Raw genomic sequence first — 26,632 nt, 5'->3', positions numbered from 1 at the left:
GCTCTTCCTGAAGACCTGCTCCGAAACAGCCCCATCAAGTGCCCAGATCTACCCACCTCGCCTCTGCCAAGTGAGAAGCAAGCCCACACCTTTTTTTCAACAGTGAAGACAGAAGTTTGCACTATCTCTCAACTCCAGTTGGAGTTATTTTTAGTACCAACTTTTAGGATTTTTTTTTTTTTTTAATGTTTAAAACACCACGATTTGAAGAACTTTGAGCTACTGCCGTCGGTGCTGTGCTGTGCTATGGTGCTCTGTATACTTGCTCAGGTACTTGTAAATTATTAATTTATGCAGAATGCTCATTACAGCGCAGTGCACTGTAATGGGCATGGGGGTTTTTTGTTTTGTTTTTTAACCATCACTTGAGTTTTCCATGGAAGGAAGGCTTGTTGTGCTTTTAATAGTTGAGTGAACTTGAAAAACCATGCTTTGATGGGATTCTGGACAGGATGTTTACTTTTGGATGGAGGCTTTATATGAGAACAGTTCCCCAGCTACCCATGGGTGTGGTTATGGTACCAGACACAGCTCAAGAGACCCCAGGTAGAACCCTGCGTTATTTTTTTTTTTCCCCCTGGAACCCCTGATCTCAGGCCAGAGCCTGGCTTCCAGTGCAGGCTGTGCCTGGCTTTCAGGAAGAGCCAGGGCCCCATCACAGCTGAGAGGCTGGCCCACCAGGACTGCCCCTTCAGCACTCCAGGGCAGCAGGAAAGGACCTGGCTTCTGGCCGGGAAGCTTTGGCGAGGATCTGGGTTTGCAGAAAGGAATTCCAAGGTGTGGCCACTCCAGGATGGAGACTGGAAGTGAGGCCAGAAAGAAACTTGACCTGGAGCTCAGCGGCCATGAGCACACATTTGGAGAGCAGGCAGAGAAGGTTGCTTTATAGAAACCCCAAGAACTTCTTTTCCCAGCTGCCCCTCATAGAGGGCATCGGCCCCTTGTTTAGAGCGAGAATGGGAGCCATTCTACCAGACAGCTACTGCCCAAGCCCTGCAACCCTCCGTCTCCTTGGACTGTTCGTACGTAGCTAAACAAATTACCACCTTGTCTTAACACAGTGATTCTGTGTTCAGACAGACAGATGAGGCTTTCCATGGGACCGTAACTATTTTCAGATGTGAACCAGCAAACCGGATCTAGTACATCAGCTCTCTAGATAAAAATCTCCTTTCATTGCAAGGTTCAGCTTATTAAAAATTAGGCAGAATCCCCACACTTGCCGAAACTGCAGCCATGATGGAGTGCTGTGATCACTGGGATAAAGCTTGTGTCTGCGAGCCTTGTGAGCATATGCTGGACAAAGAAACCTAAGTCGCTAGTAGGTTCTCTTGGGGGCATCCTGTTTTCCCAGCTTGGCTGCAGGCATCTTTGAAAGAGGCTTTTAGCGTAAAGTCTGAATCCATTTCTGAAGCACTTGCAACCCATCTGCTGAGCACCGTGGACTGTGAGAAGAACACCAAATTCCTAGTCCTTAATATTCAGGAAATGCAGTCTTGGGCAGAAGCCCCTTCCACCTTCCCTCTTCACATGTCTGACTGGGGAGCCGTTTTCACAGGGTCCTCTCGAAGATGCCTGTATCCAAGGGCAGGAATATCACAGAATTACTCAGACAAGGTGAAATGCCATGATGCCTCTGTCTTCTGAAGGTGGGGTCACATGGGACTCGTTTCCACCTTAGGAAGCAGTTGACACCAGTTCCACAATTCACCCTGTTTTTGACAGAGACGCCATCTAGGGTCATGCCAGTGGTTTTTCTATGCCTTGAAGCAGAAAGACAAAACGTACCAAGCATCTCGGCTTGCCTTCCAGAAAACAAGAGTGCATTTAACTCTCCCCCAGTTCCCACCGTATCTAGGCAACACGGGACTCGCGATCGGGGATCCCCTCAACAAACCCGTGTCCCCAGCACACACGCAAGGGAACTCAGCTCTGATACATTCCAACCCTTACAGCAACTGTTTATCATGCCATTATCAGCGTCTTACAGCTATAAAGCCACGTTAGAAAATACGACTGCTGATGAGGACCTGCAGAATGGCTGTAACTGGTATTATATTGGTAATTCTATCAAGGCCAAAACACACGCTGTTGAAAAGTTCACAGACTTTGTATGGTGCATCACGTGTGGCTGTTGCCTTTGTAGAGGCCCAGATCCTCAGATCAGCATCGTAACCCCTTTCGGTGCAAGGAAGAGGATGTGAACTTTTTTTTTTTTTTTTTTGGTCTCTTCTTGACCGTAATTCCTGTGCTTCTCTTCCCGAGAAGCAGGAGGAGTTTGGTATCAGAGGTGGCTAACGCTGTGAGCTCACACCTCATCATCAATGGCCGCTTGGGGGCCACGGCTGATGACACAGTCTTATCTCTGCAGTCCTCGGTGCTTTTATAGAGCCATGCAATTTATTTGCTGGAAAAGAACATATTTAAACCTAATAGCCCCTGACAGGCCACAGATAATATTATTGAAGAGACGATACTTCCAAATGCAGGATCTATCAAATGAAGCCTATCTAGCAATAACTTTCATTTTCATATATCTTAGGAAAGGAGCCAATAGCCAGGTTGTTGGGGGGAAGGGAGGTAGTCCTCCCCCCCCCCCCCGCCGGCCTTTTTTTATATCCTCATAGATGATAGCAACTACAATCAATACTTATATTTCAACACCAGTCTATTTTTAATATTTTTTAAACTGTATAGGCAGGAGTGGTGGCATTGATGTGCGGCCAGAAGGCCCTCGCTGAGAGTCAGCGTGCCTGACACAGAGGTGGCCCTGAGAATCGTCACTGCCCTTCTTCCTCTGTCTTGTTACAGCCGTAGGTTCTCGGACCCCGCTTTCTTGGGAAATAGACAGCCAAACTTCCAGGCATCCTAGTGACATGTTTTATCTCGTGAAATTTTGTGTAAGTTTGTTTTCCTGACACATGGAATCAGATGTGTAGCAACCAAGAGAAACAATGCCTAACATTTTCCATTGTCAAAATATGCACACACAGCCTGCACTTCCCAGTGTGAATTTTTCCAGCTTACACATGTGGGATGACATCACAGAAACCGCAAGAGCCACAGTTTCAACTGCATGAGAATAAATACTCCCGACCCGTCTCAAAGGGGACGTTTTTATGCCTTCTTAACTTTATTAGGAATTCTCAGGCTGAAACCACGAGCCATTGTTCTCTGGCAAATCAATGCAGAACATCAGCAGCTCCCCCCAAAGAAAAACAGCGCGGACACTGCGCTGCGGCCGAGGTTTCGGAGGAGCCCACCATCTCCCACGGTGCTAACAGGAGCTGGTGCTGGGCCGCCTAGAATGTTCCAGCAATGCTCCAGCCCCCTTCTATGGGCCCTCAACTGCTGTTTACAAAGCGCTCTGAGCCACTGAGACCCCGCCAGCAAGAGGGCACGGTGCCTGGGCAGGAACCTGACCCCTTTTCGGGTTTTGATCGTGAGGTTTATTTCACTGAAAACTTCCCTAGGTGTTTGAGGGGCAGAAGGCCCAGGGCAGACGGCCTGGTGAGCCTTCCTGGCTGTTATCAAAATGGCCCTGGCAAAACACAAGTCCCCCAGATAAGCTCTACCCCCAAGGGTCTCCCAGGGCCGGTGCTCACTCCCCGGGCGTGACTCAGGCTGTAGAATCTACACACCACGGCTGGCTGGTGGGGAACGTGGCAGCCAGGTGCCACCTGTCCTCCTCGCCAGGGCTCATGAGTGGGCCATAAACACACATGGACACAGGCAGCCTAGGCTAGGACATCTCCCTGCCTCTCTCTCTCTCTCAGACACAAGTTCCTTTCCCAGGTCAAATCCAATGCTGACGCCTCCACAATCCCCGACCAGTCTCTGCATGTGTAGCTACTTGCAGCTAAAGTGGTGATGCAGCAGCAAGGGGCCACCCCACAAGTGCACCCACTGGCTGCCCAAAGCCCAGCCTCCTCCAGCTGCACAGCGCAGAATGACCCACCTGCTCCCGCAGCAGAATCCCTCCCAGAGGCACCTCCCACCTAAAGACATTCCAATGTACCTGTGATTACAAAATTCCCATGACTCACTCTGTGCTTCCTGTTGGCATCTGTTTCTCTTAAACCTACTTGAAAGCTCTGATGGTCACCCCAGTAGCAACACTCTAAGAATGATTCGGGAGCCCCGAGCGGAGAACTGTCTCTGCGGTGATGCTCTCTCCCAGAAGCCACTCAGCTGCACGTGAATGAAACGTTTCCCTGCTTTGCACACAGAAAGTCCCCTCTTCACTTTTGGGAAGGCAGTGGCAGCTTGCAGTCCAGCCTGTCCCATAGGAGAAAAGCTCGGAGAAGAAACACTGCATCTAAAATTGTTCCAATAGCCAACGAGTGATAGCGACAGCCAGATGGAACACAATGAAAGGAACTCGCAGTGCGATTCGGCTCCTCTAGGTTGAATACTCTGTAACCAACCCTGAGTTTCCACACCATCTTCAACAAACGTGTCCTGTAATTGTCCTTCCAAAAGCTACTTTAGTCCTTAATTCACATTTGTAATTCAGGCAGAAGAATAAATATCATGTGATCATTTTAGTTGGATGAAGAAGTGGGTTTATGTTCATGGTCATGGCCTATAAGCAAGTACTTAAGGAGGAAGGACAGTGATAGAAAAAGTACCTCCATCTAGAATGAGAAAATCCCCAGAGTCCAAGGCAGGACAGGTGGCAGCAGAGTTCCTTGCTCTCTCATACCCTCTGTTTGGTCAGACGGGGCCGCAGAAAGGAAGGTCCACTGTTTGAATGTGTGGCACATACAGTGTAACTCTTTCAAACTTGTCTGCAGGCTATTCAGCACAGTGCAAAGTTATAGCAACTAAACCAGTACATTCATTTTATAGCGCTTCATCCATTTATAATGCTTTGGTTTGCTCATTTTTTTTCACATACCTTCTTATGTTACAGTCTGTTACTTTTGTACACATTTCTCATTTCGAGGGCCTACAGGTGACACAACCTGCTTATTTCCATAGAAAAAGTCATTGTTACAGATATTATATCCAATAAATGGTATACAGGTCAAGATAAAGACCGTGTCTCGTTCATTAGTGAGAAATGTAACCAAACGGGGGAGGGGGAACGCTCGTGTAGCAAAATGTATCTGTAGTCTCATCCAGGCTGGATGCCTGAGAAACTAAAAAGGACGGGGAGGTGGGGGGTCTAGGGATGCACGCTGCAATCCACCTGAGCCAGTCAGATGATGGCACAAGGAGAGATGCCTTTATGCCTTTTCACACACATGGAGGGTAGGGAGGAGGGAACCTAATGCTTTTTTTTTTTTTTAATAATATGATATACACACCTATCGGAATACATTTTTTTTTTTTTTGGCCTCACTTGAAGCATGCAGGTATTCCCAGGCCAGGGATCAAACCCAGGCCACAGCAGTCACCAGAGTGACAATGTTGGATCCTTAACCTGCTGAGCAATCAGGAAACTACCCAAATACATTTAACTCACCTCATTTTTTGAAAGAGATAAATTCGAAAGGCAAGCAAGCAGGAATAGAAATATTAATTAGGCATATGAGAATAAAAATCTAAGTGTACTGGAAATCTATTACAAATACTTTGAATAGCATTCAATGTCATAAAGAAAGAACCACAGAAAATACCAAAAAAAAAAAATAGATTTACAGAGTGGGAACAAAAGTCTTTGTTCTAACCTCCCCACAACAAAGCAAGGAGACAAAAACTAGGCACATAGAAGACCTCAGAAAAGGTAATATAGACCAATGAACATAAACAGATCGAGATACGTCTATCGAATGAGAAACATACAGAATATACCTTCCAAAGTGGTTTTCGAAAAAATTATATCATTTTGTATATTAATGCACAAAGTAAGACTTGAATGCATTATGAATTTTGAATACAAGTGGTACAAATTCTCAAGATTATAATACACTTAACGTAGAACAACAATCTACGCCCTAGAAATGCCAGTGACTCTTGAGTCAAAGATGAATGGCAGGTTATTTGGCAAATAGAAGACAAAACCATGTATAATAGCACACTCCATAGCCATGTTTCTCAGGCTCCTTGAATTAATTATAAGAACTCACCTGGGATGCTTGTGACAAAAATCCATCGCTCCTGCCCTTTCCCTGGAGATTCCAATCCAGAGGGAATTCCAATTCAGAAATAACAAGTATAAATAAGCTGGCAAAAATAAAACCATGGGTTGCTTCTTTGGGAAAATTTTAAAGATGAGATAAGTCACCATCTAATCTTATTAAGGAAAATTATTTTTAAAAAAAGTACAGGAGTTCCCATCATAGGTCAGGGGAAACAAATCCATGAAGGCGAAGGTTCAATCCCTGGCCTCGCTCAGTGGGTTAAGCATCTGGCATTGCTGTGAACCATGGTGTAGGCTGCAGACACACAGCTTGGATCTGGCATTGCTGTGGCATCGGCCAGCAGCTACAGCTCTGATTCAGCCCCGGGCCTGGAAACATCCATATGCCACGGGTGCGGCCCTAAAAAGACAAAAAAAAAAAAAATATATATATATATATATATATACACACACACACACACATAGCATATAGAATCCAGCAGCTCACTGTAACCTAATAAGATTACATCAGGAGTATAATGATGGTTTGATTACTATTTGATTTGAAAATCTAGTAATCCAAATCAGCAAACTGAGAGCCTGTAGGGAAATTTTCTATTACTGGAGATGCTAAAAAGACATTTGATAAAATTCAGTATCCATTCCTGAGTTTTAAAATGTCTGAACAGTAGTTCCAGTCGTGGCTCAGTGGTTAGCAAACCCAACTAGCATCCATGAGGATGCAGGTTAGATCCCTGGCCTCACTCAGTGGGTTAAGGATCCAGCGTTGCCACGATCTGTGGTGTAGGTCACAGACATGGCTTGGATCTCATGTTGCTGTGGCTGTGGTGTAAGCCGGCGGCTACAGCTCCGATTGGACCCCAAGCCTGGGAACCTCCATATGCTGTGGGTTCGGCCCTAAAAAGACCAAAAAAAAAAAAAAAAAGATGTCTGAATAAAGTAAGACTGGAAATCATAGGACTTGAGAGTTGCTTCAGTAGAAACTTAAGTTCACAGATACACGTTAGGACTCTGCAAGCAGGCATCTCGCTGGCTGTGTTCCACTGTCCTGACAAACCACGCGTAAATTCCAGTGACTTTCAACACGGAAGCACCGTCTCTCACTCACAGGTCACATCCATTCTGGGGGAGCTTCGGCTCTTGTCACAGGATCCCTCAGGCTGCCAGAGCAGCCTCCAGCCAAGTCACAGCCGGTCTTGTGGTGGAGGGAAGAGGGACGTGGGGAGTCTTCACCTTCCACTCACACTTCCTAGACCAGGGTCAGCCCCATTACATGGCCACGCTTGGTGTCCACACTAAGGGGCGTGTCTCTTGCCACAGCTCATTAATATTAACTACAGTCGACTCAGAAATGAACTCACGGTGAATGTCAGTATTGATCACAGCAGGGAAAGGAGCCTTAGACTAGGTTCTGATTTTTAGAGATTTTTTAAAAGTCTATTCTAGCAATGTCTTCTTTGTATTATTGCACCTGTGGCATATGGGAGTTCCCGGGCTAGGGGTTGAATCAGAACTGCAGCTGAGGCCTACGCCACAGCAACACTGGATTCAAGCCGCATCTGCAATCTACGCTGTGGCTGCAGCAATGCCATATCCTTAACCCACTGAGCCACAAGGGCAATTCCTCGTCTAGCAAATTTAAAAGGCATGAGAACTGGCACAGATGTCGAAACCCTAGTGAAATATCTAAGGAGAGGAGCAGATGACACGCAGACCCAGCTCTCAAGGTGGCTGTTCTATAAATGGCATGGAATAAAGCTGAGAATTTCCAACATCCGTGCAATTGTGGGTTTTGCCCCTGTGCCCTTCCCAGAGATCTTTGGGGCTTTCATTACCTTCTAAGTGGTCTTCCCTGCAGAGAAAATTCCAGCCCTGTGCAGACTTCTCAGAGGGCTGGGTTAACCAGCTGCCTCTGGAGACAGGCAATGCCAGGTGTCAGCTAGCTCCCCTCTTTGCTGGTGTTTAAGTTAAAGCTCCAGCCCATGTGTGTCTGACCTGCCAACCGGCCGCCCTGGTCATTCCTCCTCATCCCTGAGCTGAGTCATCAGTCTCCAAACCCTCTCCGCCCCAAGGACTAAATGTAAATCTACTTCCTCTGTGGCAAAGTCTTCGACAGGCCAGCAGGCCGGGTCTTTCACTGTCAGGGCCTGAGTGTCTGCAAACACGCTCTCAGACAGGTCTGTTCTAGAAGGACTGCCCTTCACCCAGACTCATACTGCAGAATGGGCATCTTGAAATCTGTACTTTGTGCTTTGATGTGAAGCCAACAGCCGAGCAGCAAAGTCTTGGCGTGGCCTCGCGGGCTTTCTGGAGGAGCCACCCTCCAGGAGGCACACTGGCCTGATGACATGGCCTGGGAGGCCTTAAGTGGGGAGGGGAGGACGGAATTGAAAACACGTGGGGGAAGGGATGGCCACTAGGGCCTGGGGTGGCTCAGAGGACAGCGTGGAGGGCAGGAAGGGAAAGTGGAGGACCCACGCGCGTGTGTGCAGCTCCAGGACCTAAATTGTTCGTTTTGTGCTGGACTCCAAAAGGCCCAAGTGCCAGGAGACACCCTCCCCAGCCCCCACCCCACCTCCTGCTCTGCAGACGCCCAGGGATCACATCGTGGCCACTCGTGCTCAGGTAAAAGGCTGGATTTACAAGTGGGAACAGGTGTATGTTACAAAAGTCACGGTGACTCTTCAACTAAATAAATAACCAAACGTCTGGCCTCAGGAATGCAGAATTTTGTCTCGCTCAAGTCCCGCTTTGCTTTGTCTCACATGGCTTTCAGAGGTAAGAGGCGCCCCAGTCAGCAGACAGATGGCTTCTTCTTCGGCATTTGCTTTTTTTTCCTTTCTTCTAATAAGGAGACTACATTCTGGATAAACAAAAACAGGTGCATGTAGTCCAAGGTTTGGGGTTAACTGGGTTTAAGTGCTACAAAATTAGCCTCGAAAGGGCAGAAAGAATGTCCCAACCTGTCTGTCAAAAACTCTGGCCATTTCTAGGACGCCTTTGCCGAACTGAAAGAGAAAATGACAGAAATTCTCTTGCATCTTTGTTCCTTCCTCCCCGCCCAGGAAAACCTTTAGATGAAGGTTGAGCCATATACCTCGTTTTTTACACTTGCGTCTGCCCCTCTGTCAAGAAGTAGCTGGACTAACTCTTCGTGATTATTCAGCACGGCCACCTAAAAAACACACAACGGAGCGGGGGTCGGGAGCAGTGAATGGGCTCCTCACCCCCTCCCTGCAGAGGGCACAGCTGGCAGGAAGGGGGTGTCTGGGGCATGGGTCTAGGAAGTCCACCCGCAGCATCCTCAAAAGCCAGGGAGCTGGCCAGGGCCGCTGTGGTTCTGCGCAAACAGGTATGTGCGCCTCGCTCCACAGCAACGGCAGCCGCAAGGAGGATGGAAAGGAAAGCTGCCTTTCTCCACTGTCACGTGGTATGACAAGTGCTAGGCCAGACCAGGACAGACAGGAGCCCATTCTCTGTTTTAACAGACCTGTTTTGATTCCAAAATGGCCCTGGGGACGGGGTTGGTAATCCTTAAACAAATAGATGTAAAAAGAAAAATAAAGGTACGACAGATACAGTGACAAAAGAAAAAGATGCCACGGTGACAATGCCATGCCGTAATTCACAGGCCAATAGAGAAGCCATAGGCAATGAAAACCCAGTGCCCTTATGTGGCTGAACTCGCAAGAAATGCTGCCCTTGACGCCACGTGTAAAGCCAGGCCGCCCTGTGGAGCAAGGCAGACGTACCATGAGAGGTGTCTTCCCATCTTTATCTTTCACGTTCACATCTGCGCCTGCGTCAATCAGCAGAGAGGCGACCTTCTGGTTCCCTGAGACCGCAGAGACCCTCAGGAGCGGGGTCCACCCCGAGCCAGTGTCCACAGCGTCCACCTGGCGGACCACAGGGAGAGCAGCTCTTAGCCCACTCTCTTTCCCTTAAAATCATGCATCAGAAACTTACGAAGGAAGTCCACTTGTCCGAATTCCCCTGGCTGGATGGTGCTGAGTTCCTTCGCGTTTACGCAGTGCGAAGCTGTGTTTGGACCACATTAGAGGATGCAGAGAGGCCCCAGGACCCTCTCCCTCCCACTGGCATCTTCATTTACATTTTGTTCAAAGGGGAAAAAAGATGGGAGAGAAAAATGAAATACAACCACCTTCTCCTCGGTTCCCTGCGAGCCCCGCCTTGCGTCCCATGCCTTAATTTCCTCACCTGTTTTTCAGAGTTTCTGCTGCTGACTTTTCCCTTTTTCAGCCTCCCCCATAGCACATGGCACAGGGATCAAATCCGAGCTGGAGCTGTGACCTACGCCACAGCTGTGCCAACACCAGCTCCTTTAAACCCACTGGGCCAGGCCAGGGACCGAACCAGTGCTTCTGCAGAGACAAGCTGGATCATTAACCCACTGCACCACAGCAACAGCTCCCAGCTGCTGCCTTTTAAGTATCTTTGTAAGCAGCTTTTAAATCTCTTGGGAACAAGATGCTAATATACACACCCACCCTGCTACTGACCAGTATGAATTAATTTTAAGCAGGAGAATTACGGGTAAATACAAAGCAACTAGATCCCTTACAGGAAACCCAATCTGAAAAGTGAGGTAACCTACTGCCTTCCCCAAAACACAGTTTGCCTGGTAATAAGATGGGCCATTTCCCAATAATCTTCCCACATGCAAATCCCTCGACTTCGTGCTATTAAAGACATATTTTAGATAAGCTGTAAAGGCTGCCGCCTCCAGTTTTAAGGAAGAACTCATCCATCCATGAGCAATGGTACTCAAGTAAACATACACACACATCTAATTCTGTTACGGAAGAATTACTCAGAGACCCCCACAGCTGTCATGAAACACCAGACCGGAATAACAAACAAGGCGAGGGCCGTAGCATCTCTCAGGTGATTTGCACCTATGAGATCATCCACCCCAACACCATTAAGACTCGCAGCTCCTCCTCATGCAAATGACAACCTCTGCGCAGCAAGCGCCATTACGTACCAATTAAATAACCGCCTCATATTACAGGGTGCTTTATGTGGTTTTCAGACACATTCACGTACCCTTTCTCTTCTGGTCCTGAGGGTTAAACAGGGGTGACTGTTTTCTGATTTACAAATGATTCGACCACGATTCATAGAAATCGAATGCCTTTCCTGAGGACACATGGCTCATTAAGTGTGGACAGGGTTCCCTGCTCAAGGAAGCCATTCTCAGTATAGATCCTTCGTTTCTAGAAGAGGGTGGCAGTGCCCCCCTACAACCACTTTGCTCCCAGATCCACCCTACGGTCTTCCAGGGCATCAGGTCAACCATCTGCCAAGAAAACAAAGGGACTCAGGCTGGTGTCACCCACCTGCCAGCCACCCAGAAATCCTACTAGACACCGTCATGTAGCTCCAATGCCACAGAAGATGATGGAATTTACCCCAAATGAGTGTGTTCACAACTGAAGCCCAGAGAGCCAACACTTCCCAAATTCCAGTTGATGACGGGGACCTGCCCTTCTTTCAGCCAAGGTCAACCTTCATTTTCACCTACAGAATTCCACTGGGTCCAAAGCATGAGCAAAATTCATCATGAACCAAACAAGGGGAGTGTGGCTGTCAGGACCACACAAGGCAGGTGTGGGCCAGCCCTAACCACACTGGCACACATCCTTCTGATCTTTTGTGCCTGTTTCTAAAACAAAGAAAACAAGAAGCATAATGGAAGAGAATTTCCTTAATGACTGAGGTTTTTCCTTCCAAGGCCCCTCTTCTCGGCCCTCTGAGCAGCAGCAGAAACCCATGAAATTCTGTAACCAATGCCTTGCTTTCTCTTAATCACACTTCAGAGACAAACTATAACAAATCTACAAACACCATCCCAAAGATGTAACTCTTCTCCATTTGAGTTTATTTTCCAGGTCATCAATTTAATTTCTCATACTCTACACCATCTGGCAGTCACAATCAGGATAGCATTCTGTTCATCATTCCTTATTTCCATGCCTTGAAACTTTTGTTTAACTTCTTTGAAGTCTTGAACTAAAGTTTTCAAAGTTATCAGCAATTACTATAATTGATCTAATCCTACTTGCCCATCCTCAAGTATCTACAGAAGTCCAAATAACTCTACTTCAACTTGCTAGGTCAGATGTGTACTTTCTGATGACCTGAAATCAGACAGGTCTGATGGAACCAAAAGTAGACCAACATGCCTGCTTCAAGGCCAAGTCACTAGAGCTGGAATGCTCTATTCTTGATATAGTGTTTGCTCTTTGGAAATTTTTGAAATTACTAATCATTAAAGCAAACTAAGATTGAAAATAATCTAACTCTTTTTAAAAGCAGCACTGTGGCTGCAAGAGTTGTGAACTTCTTCGTGTATCCAGCACCTAAGAAAATATCTGGTGTGTGGTAGAGGCACATCAAGCTTGGTTGGCGGATTGAAAGAAGAGATAAATGAGAGAATGAACACAGTAATAAAGCAGAAGCAGCATCAGGTCTGGCTAAGGATTCAGCACTGTTTCTTTCTCTCTATACAAGACGAACCTCCATGATAATCTGACGCCTCGCCATCTTAACAATCCTATAGAGATCTTTTTCCCCAAGGTTTCAGGAACCTTCTTCTCAGAAGTCAGATAACTTTCTCCAGCATTTCTAGGGTTCCCTAAACCTAATCAAAGACATCCACCAAAGGCCCTGCTTCTCCTAACCCCTAGGGAACTGCATTTAGGTTCTTAACTATACGTGCATAGTTAATAAGGAAGATCCCATACCTCACAGCCGTCCTTTATCATCCACTCAATCACATTGCAGTGGCCTCCATCTGCAGCCCAGTGCAGAGCCGTGCAGCCTCCTAGGTCTCTAGTGTCCCAAGAGGCACCATGTCTTCGGAGATATTTCACAACATCTAGGTGTCCCGCATAGCATGCAAGCATTAGACTGCAACACATGGAAGAAGCAGGATTTGGCCCTAGGTGTGATCACCCACACCCACATTTACCCTCCCTGGCTTAAACATGAGAGAAAAATCCTAATTTAGGCAGAAAAGCCATAATTCCTAACTTGAGTGGAAAAGCCGTGAAAATGTGTGTGTCTATCAGCTGATAGCTAGATAAATTATGGTATATCCATACAGTAGAATATAATTTGACCATTAAAAAGAAATGCTGTACTGATACATGTTACAACATGGATGAACCTTAAAGCATTATAAAGGAAGCCAGACACAAAAGGCCCCATATTATATGATTTCATTTATATGGAATGTCAAAAAATAAACAAATCCATAGAGACAGAACTAGCAGATTAGTGGTTGCCAGGGCTAGGGGCAGAGGAAGTAGGGAGTGACTGCTGAAGAATATAGGGCTTCTTCCTGGGTTAATGAAAATCTTCTGCAATCATATAGTACTGGTGGTTACAAAACTTTGTTAGTATACTTTTAAATGCTGAATATGTTTTTTTTTCTTTTGAGGGCCACAGGTGTGGCATATGGAAATTCCCAGGCTAGTGGTTGAATCAGAGTCACAGCTGCCAGCTAAGCCATGGCCACAGCAACACCAAATCCGAGCCATGTCTGCAGCCTACATCGCAGCTCATGGCAACACCAGATCCTTAACCCACTGAGCAAGGCCAGGGATCAAAGCTGTGTCCTCATAGATACTAGCAGTTGGGTTCATTTCTGCTAGGCCACAACAAGAACTCCCCAAATGGGACATTTAAAAGAGTGAATTTTGGAGTTCCCGTCATGGCACAGTGGTTAATGAATCTGACTAGGAACCATGAGGTTGTGGGTTCGATCCCTGGCCTTGCTCAGTGGGTTAAGAGCTGTGGCATAGGTTGCAGACGCGGCTCGGATCCCACGTTGCTGTGGCTGTGGCGTAGGCCAGTGGCTACAGCTCCGATTCGACCCCTAGCCTGGGAACCTCCATATGCCACGGGTGCAGCCCTAGGAAAAGCAAAAAGACAAAAAAAAAGAATGAATTTTATGGTATATGAATTATAACTCCAAAAGATGAGTTATCACTCTAACAGTAAAATACTGGATTTTAAAAACATCTCCCAGTCCATGATGATATTATGAAAAGGAGGAAAATGTTCATTGGACAGTATTATTAATTGGTAAACCAATTCCTTACTCTACGTATTGGTACTTAAGGAAAATAAACATCTATGTTGTCTTTATAGAACGAAATGTCGTCCATCCCCAGCTGCTGAGGGAAAGCTTTCACTAACAGAAGACTGCCAGGTAACACATATAGAAGGAATCATGCAATTAGAAAAATCATTGTGGCAAGTCCCAGTCATGGATTGAGGCAAGCATCATAGCGGATGCTGAAATTATTGAACAAAAGGTTAATGAAGAACAGGATATTTAGGAGTTCCTGTTGTGACTCAATGGTAGCAAACCTGATTAGCCTCCATGAGGACGCAGGTTCGATTCCTGGCCTTGCTTAGTAGGCTAAGGATCTGGCGTTGCCATGAGCTGTGGCATAGACGGCAGCCTCAGCTCAGATCCCGCATTGCTGTGGCTGTGGCGTAGACCAGAGGCTATAAGTCCAATTCAACCCCAGCCTGGGAATTTCCATAAGCTGAGGGTGTGGCCCTGAAAAGAAAAGAACGGGGTATTCACACTATGATTTATTAACCCACAGATTAGTTTCTAATTGCAATGGGAAGCTATACCTTTACAAAGGGAAGATTCAGCTGTTACACTCAAACTAATTGATCAAACCTAGAATCACCAACTGTGGGGCTCCCTGCATCACAGGCCTGATGCATGAAGACTCAAAAGTCACACCACCAGCTCTGACGTGTTCTTACTAAAAACGTTAACCTGAATCCAATCAAGCCTTTAAAGCTAATTTTTTTTCTCTTAATGATTTTTATGTTTTTCATTACGGTTGGTTTACAGTGTTCTGTCAATTTCTTTAAAGCTAATTTTAACTTTATTGGGAATAAAGGGATGAGGGAATGAGTCAAATGGCTCCCTCACGCCTGGGAGACACTAGGGTGTTCCTGTAAGCCGATGGGTCAGGTGTCCTCAAAAAGTCACTGCTACAAGAAAAAAATTTTTAATTAAACCAAAAAAAGCAAGAGCTAGAAGACCAGCCTACACACACTCACTCACACAGGTTTTCACTTTTTGTCTACTGATGGGAAGTTTAATATTGGGAAATTTCCTCATCGAGCCATCCTTCCCCTCCTGCTTGATTCTCTTACTTGAGATGGAAGAGATTCCTGAGTCTGCACATCCAGACATACAAATCGTTTGCTTTCTGTCAGATTTTAGCAATAAGGTTATCCCTGTAACTGGCCAGCTTCCGCTCTGCTCTGGAAAAGTTCAAGGTTATTTTCAGTACCTAGAATATCTGAACAAGCTCTTCCGTCCAAGAGACAAACCTCAGAACCCATATTGGAGGTGATCTTTCAGTAAATGTTCCAATTTCCTGTATGAATACCGGCTACTTCAGATTTTCTGCTTCTTGGGTTGATTTTGATGGTTTAAATTTTTTTCCCCAAAGTACCCATTTCAATGATGTGATCAAATCTATTTTAGATGCAGGGAGTTCCCAGCGCGTCGGCAGTGGAAACGAATCCAACTAGGAACTATGAGGTGGCGGGTTCAATCCCTGGCCTCGCTCAGTGGGTTAAGGATCCAGCGTTGCCAGGAGCTGAGGTGTAGGTCAGCAACTGTAGCTCCGATTGGACCCCTAGCCTGAGAACCTCCACACGCTGCTACTGTGGCCCTAAAAAGCAAAAAAATAAAATTAAAATAAAAAATTTAAAAATGCATTAAAAAAATCTATTTTAGATGCAAATGTACCGTTTCCTTTTCCTGTTTAGATTTGCTCTATCCTCTTTGGAATCCTTTTAGATTTCTCATTTTTTTCTGTCTTCTGAGATTTGTAAGAAATTGGTCCATTTTACTGAACAGTCTTTCAGATGCAGCTCTTCTAGTTCTCAACAATCTTTATCTTTTAATTAATCAATTTCTCCTTTTCTTTTTCCCACCGCTCCAGTTTTTTCTTTTTTTTTTCATTTTTTTTAATTGGAGTATAGTTAATTTACAATGCTGGGTTAGTTTCGAGTGTACAGCAAAATGACTCCCATACATATTCTTTTTCAGATTATACATATACATATATATTCCTTTTCAGATTCTTTTCCGTTATAGGTCATTATGAGCTATTGAGGTACAGCAGAAATGATCACAGTATAAATCAACTATCCTTTAATGAAAGACATGTTTAAAAAGATACGGAGTACAGTTCCCTGCGCTGTATAGGAGGGCCTTGTTTTCCTTTTTAAAACGGCACTATTATTTTTCAAACTTTTTGAGTTGATGGCTTGGTTCCAGAATTACCTGAGAGGTTTTTTTTTTTAAAAAAAAAAAAAAACTTTTTGAATGTGTAAGTAATTTTTAAATGTTATTAAAATCTATTGCTGTGCAATGTCCAGAGGCAACACACCTACTCACAGCTTTTAGAGGCTGATGTCCGCCTCGTGGCTGACCACCCATGACCCTTACGTCCCAGCTGGCCATGGGGGTGTGAACCTTTGAGCTGCGGCTATCACATGGCTATGAGCTCCCTGAGCAAGAGCTTTGCATTTTGTTCGCTGTTCCACCCCAGGGCCAAGCACAGGGCTTGGCACATGGCAGTCATTCGACAGCCATTAGTTGATTGGAATTAATTACTAGGTGAGCGACTATTTTTAAGTCTAAAACATCCTCTCGTCGTAGTAAGACTCAGCTGCCCAGCACCAGGCCATTTCTGTAAACTTCTCCTGCAGTGCACTCAGCCCTCCCACCTCAGGGACGTTCTTGGGCCCTACCCTTGGGATTGCTGTCTGCTTCTTTGGAAGCAGCCAAGATGTTCAGTTCACAGAGGAAAGACAGGCGAAGTGCTCTATGAGGGTCAGGGGGACACAGGGACTTGCAACCAAGGGGGGACTCGCCCCCCGCCGCCCCTGCACGCCGCACGCGGCGGGGGATAACGGGTTTAATAACGATCACTGACCGGTACTTAGGTGTGCCCTGCTGGTCCCCAGCTGGGAAGCCAGAGCATTAGAATGGGTGACCTCCAAACTCCCTACTGAAAGCAAGAGCGTGTCCACAGGTGAATAAACCGGCTTCTGCAGTCGCCACCACCGTTCCTTTGGAAGCGGCTCACCTCTCGGTACCATCCAAAGAAATGAGAAATGATCTGAGTCAAATCAAACCCCTCTGGGCAAAGCCTGGCGACACGAGCATGGGAGCAGATGCCAGGGCGCGGTGCACACCCACCTGTCCTTGCCGCTCCCACTCCTCAGAGTCACATCTGTGCCGTGGGAAACGAGGATCTTCACGAGCCTACACAAGACAAACGCCAAGCGCTGGGTGAGCACCTGTGAAGCACAAAGAACCTAGAAGGGCCTAGCGGGAATCGGACGGCACTGCGCTTGAGGCAGAGCCGTTCAACACTCCTCCAGACCTTCTGAGGCAACCGGCTTTAAAGACGGGGGCCTGCTGAGCCAGGAAGCCGCCTCGCCGCACCAAGAAAACAGGTTTTTACCCTCTCTGTGAGCTACTCATTAAAAACAAAATGCAAAGATGTATATAGTTTGTCTTTTTAGGGCCGCACCCAAGGCACATGGAGGTTCCCAGGCTAGAGGTCCAATCAGAGCTGCTGCTGCCGGCCTACGCCAAAGCCACAGCAACGCAGGATCCAAGCCGCATCCTTGACCTACACGACAGCTCACGGCAACACCGGATCTCAACCCAATGAGCGAGGCCAGGCCTCAAACCCGCAACCTCATGGTTCCTAGTCAGATTTGTTTCTGCTGCGCCACGATGGGAACTCCATGAAATATATTTTCAATCCATAGCATTTAACGAAAATTCGTTTCTCTTTCTTTCGAAATGGCATTGTAGTACTTAAAATATAAATATAATGGGAAGATAGGCTATGTGTATTTATGCTTGTCTCTGTGTAGGGGTAAGGGAGGGTGTCCGTGAAAATCATAGCGGAGAAATCTGTCAGTGAAGTTTGTTTTCCAGAAGGAATATCCCTCCTCTTTCCTTTTTTAAAGAAATTCAAATTCCAGTGACCTGTTTTCCCAGCACATATAGAATACTTGGCAAAATGTCCTTCAAATGGCTACCTTGGTTCCTTCCTGTATGATTAAATGTTTTTACATCCCCTCCTGCCTTTGTGTGGCTTGATGATAAAAGCAGCTGGGTTTCTGTTCAGCCCCGGCGTGGCACAGTTTTGGGAAAAGAGAACAGGGCCTGGGCTCCCCGACGGCCGTTTCTCTCCCATCCCTGCCCGAGACCAGAGCTCAACCCCTCACGAAAGAGCAAGGCAAGAGCAGCCGTACCTGGTGTATCCTCTCTGAGCAGCGACCATCAGAGCGGTAAAGCCAAACTTGTTGGGAACATCGACCTTCACGTTGCTTGGAGAGAGAACACAGAGGAGAGATCAAGGCGCCTGCAAGGCTCCCTGAGGACTCGCCGTGGCGTCTCTTGCAGGGAGCAGGTGGCTAACACCATGGCTCATTTTCTCAAAAGCTCCAGTTCCTTCTGGGCCATTACATTTTCGTTGTCTTTGACGGCCCTGCCTCATTTTTTAAAGGATTCAAACGTCACAAGGACATTGCTGTAATTTCACTTAAAATGGGCATTTCCGGCAACTCAAAACCCTTACACCACCCGACAAAATCCTCGGGGACGAGCACCGAAGCCCCTTCAGCTATCGGGGGACACGGTGCCCTTGCTGCAGGCTCTCAGCTCTACCACCACCAGCCTGGAGCGATGGAGACCCCGGGCCCCCAACTCACCCACTGGCCGAAAGGCACTGCTGCGCGAAGAAGCAAGCCAGGCTCTTACCTATCAGCTTCAAATCTGGGGCTTTTCGTGGGAACCTTGTCCTCTCCCACGGACAGAGCCTCCAGGCACGGAGGACTTGTCTCGGAAGGCACGTCAAACTACCAACTACCGAGTCAAAAGGAATCTGGACAGCACGGTCCCCTCTTCACTGGAGGCAGGGTCACATAGCCCATCTGCAGCGACTGTATCGCCGCCAGGGTATCATCAGCCTTTTGAATTAGAAACAGCTGATGTCGGGATGCCTTCATTTCATCGGGAGTTGGACCGACCCCGGCGTGAGCGGGGAGGCAAAATCTGCCTAAAGGCATATAAGCAAGAGACCCGAGGCGTTTCTGGCAAGAAAATACGACGCCCAGACTTACAATTTCCATTTTCAGTTGTCATTACTTAATGACAAAAATAGTTACCCAGGGCTTCATAAGACCATCTTCATGAACCATGCTCAACTCAAACACCAGTCACCTGAGATCAATTTTGGAGCCAGTTTCAAGCCATGGGACGTTTTAGGAAAATAAAGCTGCATGAAAAGCACTAGCTGAGCATGAACTTTTTTTTTTTTTTTTTAAGTTTTTAAAAGGCAGAGTCCTCTCACCCTCCTTGAAGTATTCGAACCAGCAAATCTTCGTCATTCACACTGACGGCTCTGTGAAAGTGCTCGCTGCTTATGGGTTCTCCTGAAGAAATGAGACGGAAAAAGAGCAGTCACCCAAAACATAAAGGGAGGAGAGTCATTCCAGCTCCAGTCCGCCTGTGGCCTCCAGTGGAAGCTCACGTCCACCTCCCAGAAGGCGCTTAGCTGTTCCGAGGGGTTTCTCTCACGTTACATGTTCCCTCTCCTCCTCGGAGAGAAACAGACCTTGTTTTCACATGTTAAGAGAAGAACATTTGGATGGTCCGAAAGGCTTGGGACATTTTCAAGTTATCAAAGCACTGCTGCGTGGATGTTATTTTGATATTTGAAAATAAGCCTTTCAGATTTCCTCAGACTTAATAAATGTCTCTTACAAGCAAGGAAAAGCTCCACCATTGTCACGATGTGCTGGTTGCCTTTGCCAAGGAGTCACTAAACTATGCGCACAACAAACAGAATGAGACGGGTGGCTTTGACACTGGCAATCAGCCTCTCAGCCCTTCCCAGGGGCACAACACGCATGTTGGCCTTGGCTCCTCCAAGCTCTGGGGGCAGAGGGCTCATACCCAGAAAGGGGGAACGTCGGGCTGGGGGGGGGGGTGGCTGATGATAAGGGGCAGCCTGCCAAGTGGAGCGCAGGGAAGAAGCCTGAGAAAGAAGCAAGGGACGGTGGACAGAGCCGCAGCCCTCTGTGGGGGGCCGGGGGAGACATCCTTAAGGCCTCACGGAAGAAAATGGGGCAGAAGTTCAAGAACAAACGAGCGCTGTGAGACGAAAAGGCCAGGTAAAAGAAGCCCATCCATCGAGCCATTTACTTCCTGCTTCGGATGTTTCATCCTGACTTTTTCTCTTTTTTTTGATGATTAAGTTGAGATGAAAGAAGACAAGCGAAGCATTGGACTGGTCCCTGCCCGGCTACTCGTGAAGGTAACAGAGTGGCAGCAGCGGCCCTTGTCCCCGACAGCCCACGCCCTCTTCTGCCTGGGCCCAGCCCCATCCCAATGCCAGGACACTGAGTGGGTGACCCCTGATTCCAGTCGCGTCTCAAAGGGCTCGTTCATTCACTCAGCAAATGTGTGTGAAGGGACTTCCATGCCCAGTCCCGACACTGCAGGTCCCCGAGGGAACACAACACACGTGCTCCTCGCCCGCCCTTCCACGGCGGGCCCCACATACAGCAGTCACTGTTCTCAACCCCACAAGAAAACATCCACCCCCGCCCCAGGCTCCCAACACACTGCTCAACCTCCCTCTTGCACGCGGACCTGCAGGGGTCCCCGGCCACCTCTGCCAGCTGGGAAGTCAAATCCCTCCTCCTGCTCCTTAGGCTGAGCAAACTCTCCCTGGGTCAGTTCCCAAGTGCAGGAGCCTCTTTCTCCTGGTTTCCTGGGAGGATTTTTAGCTGCACTAAGGACAAGCTACAGAATGAAGGGATCCCTATCAGAGTGACCCTTAGCTGATACCCTTCTTCTGTTCTGGTAAAAATAAACTTAAGCCAAGCTCAAATTGCTTTGCAATAACAATTCTGTCTGCTGGAGCTTGCCCATCTCCTAAAGATGTCTTAGCTATATTATACTTCCTTTTCATCATGCCACGCATAGTTTTAGACCAAAAGCCTCCAATAAGAGTCATGATAAACCATCAGAGGGCAAGGCCCACCGCCCTCGCTGGCCTGCCAGGGGAGGTCACGTCTAGCCCTATGGCTCCACAAGGGAGGGGACAGTTTGACCCCCGTCCCCCAGAGAGGACACTTGGTAAAATCTGGGGACATTTTTGGGTGTCACAGCTTAAGGGTACTACTGGAAACTAGGGCTGAAGGCCAGGAGGCCACAAAACATCCCAGATGCAGGGCAGCCCCATGACCTGAATTATCCAGCCCCAGACACCAACAGTGCAGAGGCCAAGGACACAGAGCACGGGGGTCACTCAGACCTCGAGTGACCCGTACCTTAGTGGGCCAACTAAACCCATGCAAATTCCCTCCCTGTCACTTCTCAGAGAGGAGGGTGGGGTGGTAGCAAAGGCTGTTATCTCACCAAACGGCCCCCACTTCCATGGCTCTCAAACATCGGTTGTCACTAAAAATATCAACGTAAGTGATCTGCACAGAATCGTCTAGAACACAGGGACACTCATGCTACTGCTGCTGCATTTTAAACATTTAAAACATGGTATCCTAACTAGGTCCCAGTAACTAAGCCTTATCTAGGACTCCACATGACGCTTTTTTTTTTTTTTTTCTTTTTAGGGCCGCACCTGTGGCATCTGGAAGTTCCCAGCCTAGGGGTTGACACAGAGCTACAGCTGCCGCTCTACACCACAGCCACAGCCATGCCAGATCCAAGCCACATCCATGACCTACGCTGCAGCTTGCGGCAATGCCAGATCCTTAAACCGAGTGAGGCCAGGGATCAAACCCACATCCTCACAGACACTGTGTTGGGTTCTTAACCCGCTCAGCCACAACAAGAATTCCCACACAATGCTTTTATTAACCGCTCCTTCTGTCCCCAAGACAGGGCCAGAGAGGCTGGTGCGTTGTCCAAGGTCACTGAGTTGTCCAAGGTCACCAGAGCAGGAGTGGGCAACATCAGAGGTCAAAGTGAGGTCTCCCCTAAGGTCATACTCCTGCCTTTGGGGTCTTAATAGATGTTGAGGTAGCTGATCAACTCACTCCATGCTTACATTCTTATTAAATTTTCAATACAAGCGGACGTCTTAAATAAGCAAACATGAACCTCAACCTCCGCCAAGTGTGAAGTCAAAGAGGAGGCTTAAAGCCCAGAAAGCTTGGAAAAGTGCTAACTTCTGGGGATTTGAAGGGACGGTCTAAAGGCACACCACGCCCTGACCTCCCGCAATCCCACGTCACCCCTCTCACCTGCCCAGAGGGCTCCCTGGCAGGGGCACCTCCTAGTCCATCCTACCCAGGAAGCTCTGTGGCACAAAGTATCAGAAAATTAAACGAGTTCATTTCGTGCTTGGGAGCTTGGGGAGCGTGCAGAGCCAAGACCTGGGCATCTTGATACTGGGGACAATTCAAATTAACGTATTGCCTATCCCAGCTTCTGTGAGAGGTTATCAGCGCTGTCACGTGTTTCTGAGGCTAAAGGGCCAGCTCCCCAGAGAGAAGGAAAGCAACACAATTGTTCATCACTCCTTGTTGGCTGAGCCTCAGCTGAAGGAAGCAGTAACTATCAACAGGGTATGAAAGCTCTTTCTCAGCATTAACTCATCAGCCCTCCCAGACCACTGCCAGGAAGGCAAGGGGGTACCGAGGGTTTCCACCAGACCAGACAGGGGGCAACGGAGGCCCAGAAAGGTCTCGCAGGTCACAAGGGTTTGACAGGGAAACAGAAAAGAAATGAAAAGGCTCTTGTTCACAGGGCAGAGCCATTCTCTCTACCTCACTGCAGGCAAGGGCCACGGAGAACAGAGGAAATTCTGGGGGGAGAAGAATGTTCCAGTTCTCTGGCCATGAAATCCTTCAAGGCGTCGTGGGCCTGGCCCAAGAGATTGCCATCGATCGGTAAGTGTGATGAACAGCAAAGAGGCAGGCCTTGCCTCCACGTGTTTGTTTTTCTAATGTTTACCCCGAGTGCTGCAATTACAAATACTGAACCGGAGTTCCCGTCACGGCTCAGCAGTTAACAAACCCGAGGATGCAGGTTCAGTCCCTGGCCTCGCTCTGTGGGTTTAGGATCTGGTGTTACCATGAACTGTGGTGTAGGTCGCAGACGCAGCTGCTTGGATCCCGCGTTGCTGTGGCTGTGGTGTAGGCCATCAGCTACAGCTCCGATTCAACTCCTAGCCTGAGAATCTCCATACGCTACAGGTGCAGCCCTAAAATAAAAAAATAAAAAAATACTGAACTAAATCGACAACTTTCTAGAGACTTACGGCCTGCCAAAACTGAATTAAGAAGAAATAGATCAACTGAACAGACCGATCACTAGAAATGAAATTAAATATGTCATAAAAACACTCCCTACAAATAAAAGTCCAGGACCAGATGGCTTCACAGGTGAATTCTATCAAACACACAAAGAGGAATTTACACCCATCCTCCTCAGAAGGAACACTCCCAAAGACATTCTGTGATGCCACTATCACCCTAAGTCCAAAACCAGACAAAGATACCACCAAAAAAGAAAACTATAGGCCAATATCTTTGATAAATATGCACACAAAAATTCTCAACAAAATTTTAGCCAACCAAATCCAACAACGTATAAAAAAGATCATACACCATGACCAGGTGGGATTCATCCCAGGTGAACAAGGATGGTTCAACATATGCAAATCAATCAAAGTCATACACCACATTAATAAAAGTCAAAAACCACACAATCATCTCAACAGATGCAAAAAAAAGCATTTGACAAAGTCCGACATCCATTCAGGATAAAAACTCTTACCAAAGTGGGTATAGAGGGAACACACCTTAACAAAATCAAAGCCATTTATGACAAACCCACAGCAAATATAATACTCAATGGAGAAAAGCTGAAAGCCTTTCCACTAAAATCTGGAACAAGGCAAGGATGCCCACTCTCACCACTACTATTCAATATAGTACTGGACGTCCTGGCCACAGCAATCAGACAAGCAAAAGAAATCAAAGGCACCAAACAGGAAGAGAAAAGATAAAACTGTCACTGTGGGCAGATGACACGATACTATACACAGAAAACCCTAAGGACTCAACCCCGAACCTACCTGAGCTGATCAACGAATTCAGCAAAGTAGCAGGATACAAGATTCACATTCAGAAATCAGTTGCATTTCTGTATACTAACAATGAAATATTAGAAAGGGAATACAAACATACCTTTTACAATTGCACCCCCCAAAAATCAAATACCTGGGAATACACCTGACCAAGGAGGTAAAGGACTTACATGCCGAGAACTACAAAACATTAATCAAGGAAATTCAATAAGACGTAAAGAAATGGAAAGATATTCCATGCTCCTGGGTTGGAAAAATTGATATTGTAAAAACGGCCATACTATCAAAAGCAATCTACAGATTCAATGCAATGCCTATCAAATGATCCATGACATTTTTCACAGAACTAGAACAAACAATCCCAAAATTTATATGGAACCACAAATGACCCAGAATCACCAAAGCAATTCTGAAGAACAAAAACCAAGCAGGAAGCATCATTCTCCCAGACTTCAGGCAATATTACAAAGCCACAGTCATTAAGACAGTGTGGTACTGGTACCAAAACAGACATATAGACCAGTGGAACAGAATAGAGAACCCAGGAATAAACCCAGACACCTACAGTCAATTATTCTTTGACAAAGGAGGCAAGAACATAAAATGGGGAAAAAAAAAGTCTTTTCAGCAAGCATTGCTGGGAAACCTGGACAGCTACAGGTAAATCAGTGAAACTAGAACACACCTTCACACCATGCACAAAAATAAACACAAAATGGCTTAAAGACTTAAATATAAGACAAGACACCATCAAACTCCGAGAAGAAAACATAGGCAAAACATTCTCTGACATCAACTTTATGAATATTTTCTCAGGTCTCCCAAGGCAATAGAAATAAAAGCAAAAATAAACCCAGTGGGACCTAATGACACTGACAAGCTTTTACACAGCAAAGGCAACCAAAAAGAAAACAAAAAGACTACTTAGAGAACGGGAGAAAATAGTTTCAAATGATGCAACGGACAAGGGCTTAATCTCTAAAATATACAAACAACTTACACAACTCAACAGCAAAAAAGCCAACAACCCAATGGAAAAATGGGCAAAAGACCTGAATAGACTGTTCTCCAAGGAAGATACACAGATGGCCAACAACACATGAAAAAATGCTCAACATCACTGATTGCTAGAGAAGTGAAAATCAAAACTACCACGAGATACCACCTCACACCAGTCAGAATGGCCATCATTAATAAGTCCACAAACAACAAATGCTGGAGGGGGTGTGAAGAAAAGGGAATCCTCCTGCACTGTTGGTGGGAATACAAATTGGTACAACCACTATGGAGATCAGTATGGAGATACCTTAGAAATCTATACACAGAACTACCATATGATCTAGCAATCCCACTCTCAGGCATATATCTGGACAAAACTTTCCTTGAAAAAGACACATGCACCTGCATGTTCGTTGCAGCTCTATTCACAACAGCCAAGACATGGAAATAACCTAAATGTCCATCCACAGTCGATTGGATTAGAAAGATGTGGTATATATACACAATGGAATACTACTCAGCCATAAAAAAGAACAAGATAATGCCATTTGCAGCAACATGGATGGAACTAGAGACTCTCATCCTGAGTGAAGTAAGTCAGAAAGAGAAAGACAAATACCATATGATATCAAGTATCTGGAATCTAATATAAGGCACAGATGAACCTTAACACAGAAAAGAAAATCATGGACTTGCAGAATAGACTCGTGGTTGCCAAGGGGGAGAGGGGAGGGAGTGGGGTGGTTGGGGACTTGGGGTTAATACATACCACCTATTGCTTTTGGAATGGATTAGCAATGAGATCTTGCCATGTAGCACTGGGAACTATGTCTAGTTACTTATGATGGAGCAGGATAATGTGCAAAAATAGAATGTGTACCTGTATGTGTAACTGGGTCACCATGCTGTACAGTAGAAAAAAAATTGTATTGGGAAAATAACTATTACATAATAAAAAAGAAAAATATATATATATTTAAAAAAATACAGAACGGATGCTGCCCGTGGTGAGGACATCCATGAGCGCCTCCCTATCTGGACGGCATCCATCAGGCAGGACCACAGGAGGGGACACCTGACCAGTGGCGGGATGCAGAGGGGTCTTTGAGAAGCCATTGCTCATGCTCTGTGAGAGGGTCATTTAGCTGCCGATGCCCCGAGAGATATTAAAATATGGTGATAACACCTTTCTTGGTGAAATTTAAGGCTCTATTAAAAGCAGTGAAAAAATGATGAGCTCACTGGAGAAAATATTTGCCAATTAACAAGCAGCAGCTATTTTTCTTTCTTTTTAAGGGCCCAACTGATTAAAATTGCATGCCTC

At 46.5% G+C, this 26,632-nt stretch overlaps 2 protein-coding genes across 5 annotated transcripts in view; one reads left to right on the top strand and one right to left on the bottom strand.

The window, feature by feature from the left end:
• Positions 1-5,039, top strand: part of ADAM12 (ADAM metallopeptidase domain 12) — a 377,142-nt gene extending 372,103 nt beyond the window's left edge. The window contains exon 23 of the mRNA XM_047762575.1: positions 14-5,039. Within this exon, the coding sequence (XP_047618531.1) occupies positions 14-74 (61 nt within the window). The 3' untranslated portion in view covers positions 75-5,039. The remainder of the gene's footprint in view (positions 1-13) is intronic.
• The window catches only part of FANK1 (fibronectin type III and ankyrin repeat domains 1), a 111,297-nt gene continuing 84,791 nt past the window's right edge, over positions 127-26,632 (bottom strand). For 3 of the 4 annotated variants that reach the window (XM_047762560.1, XM_047762558.1, XM_047762561.1), the window contains exons 4-13: positions 19,540-19,621; positions 18,440-18,514; positions 17,367-17,432; positions 12,856-13,021; positions 9,841-9,984; positions 9,186-9,263; positions 9,052-9,096; positions 8,664-8,951; positions 6,075-6,171; positions 127-1,575 (exon numbers count right to left, since the gene is read on the bottom strand). In XM_047762560.1, the coding sequence (XP_047618516.1) occupies positions 8,883-8,951; positions 9,052-9,096; positions 9,186-9,263; positions 9,841-9,984; positions 12,856-13,021; positions 17,367-17,432; positions 18,440-18,514; positions 19,540-19,621 (725 nt within the window). In that variant the 3' untranslated portion in view covers positions 127-1,575; positions 6,075-6,171; positions 8,664-8,882. The remainder of the gene's footprint in view (positions 1,576-6,074; positions 6,172-8,663; positions 8,952-9,051; positions 9,097-9,185; positions 9,264-9,840; positions 9,985-12,855; positions 13,022-17,366; positions 17,433-18,439; positions 18,515-19,539; positions 19,622-26,632) is intronic. The other variant, XM_047762559.1, reaches the window with a different exon arrangement.

Source organism: Phacochoerus africanus, chromosome 15 (genome assembly GCF_016906955.1).
Source record: "Phacochoerus africanus isolate WHEZ1 chromosome 15, ROS_Pafr_v1, whole genome shotgun sequence".
NCBI classification, from domain to species: domain Eukaryota; kingdom Metazoa; phylum Chordata; class Mammalia; order Artiodactyla; family Suidae; genus Phacochoerus; species Phacochoerus africanus.
Note: the sequence above shows the minus strand (reverse complement) of the source record. Positions and strands in the feature narration are given on the sequence as shown.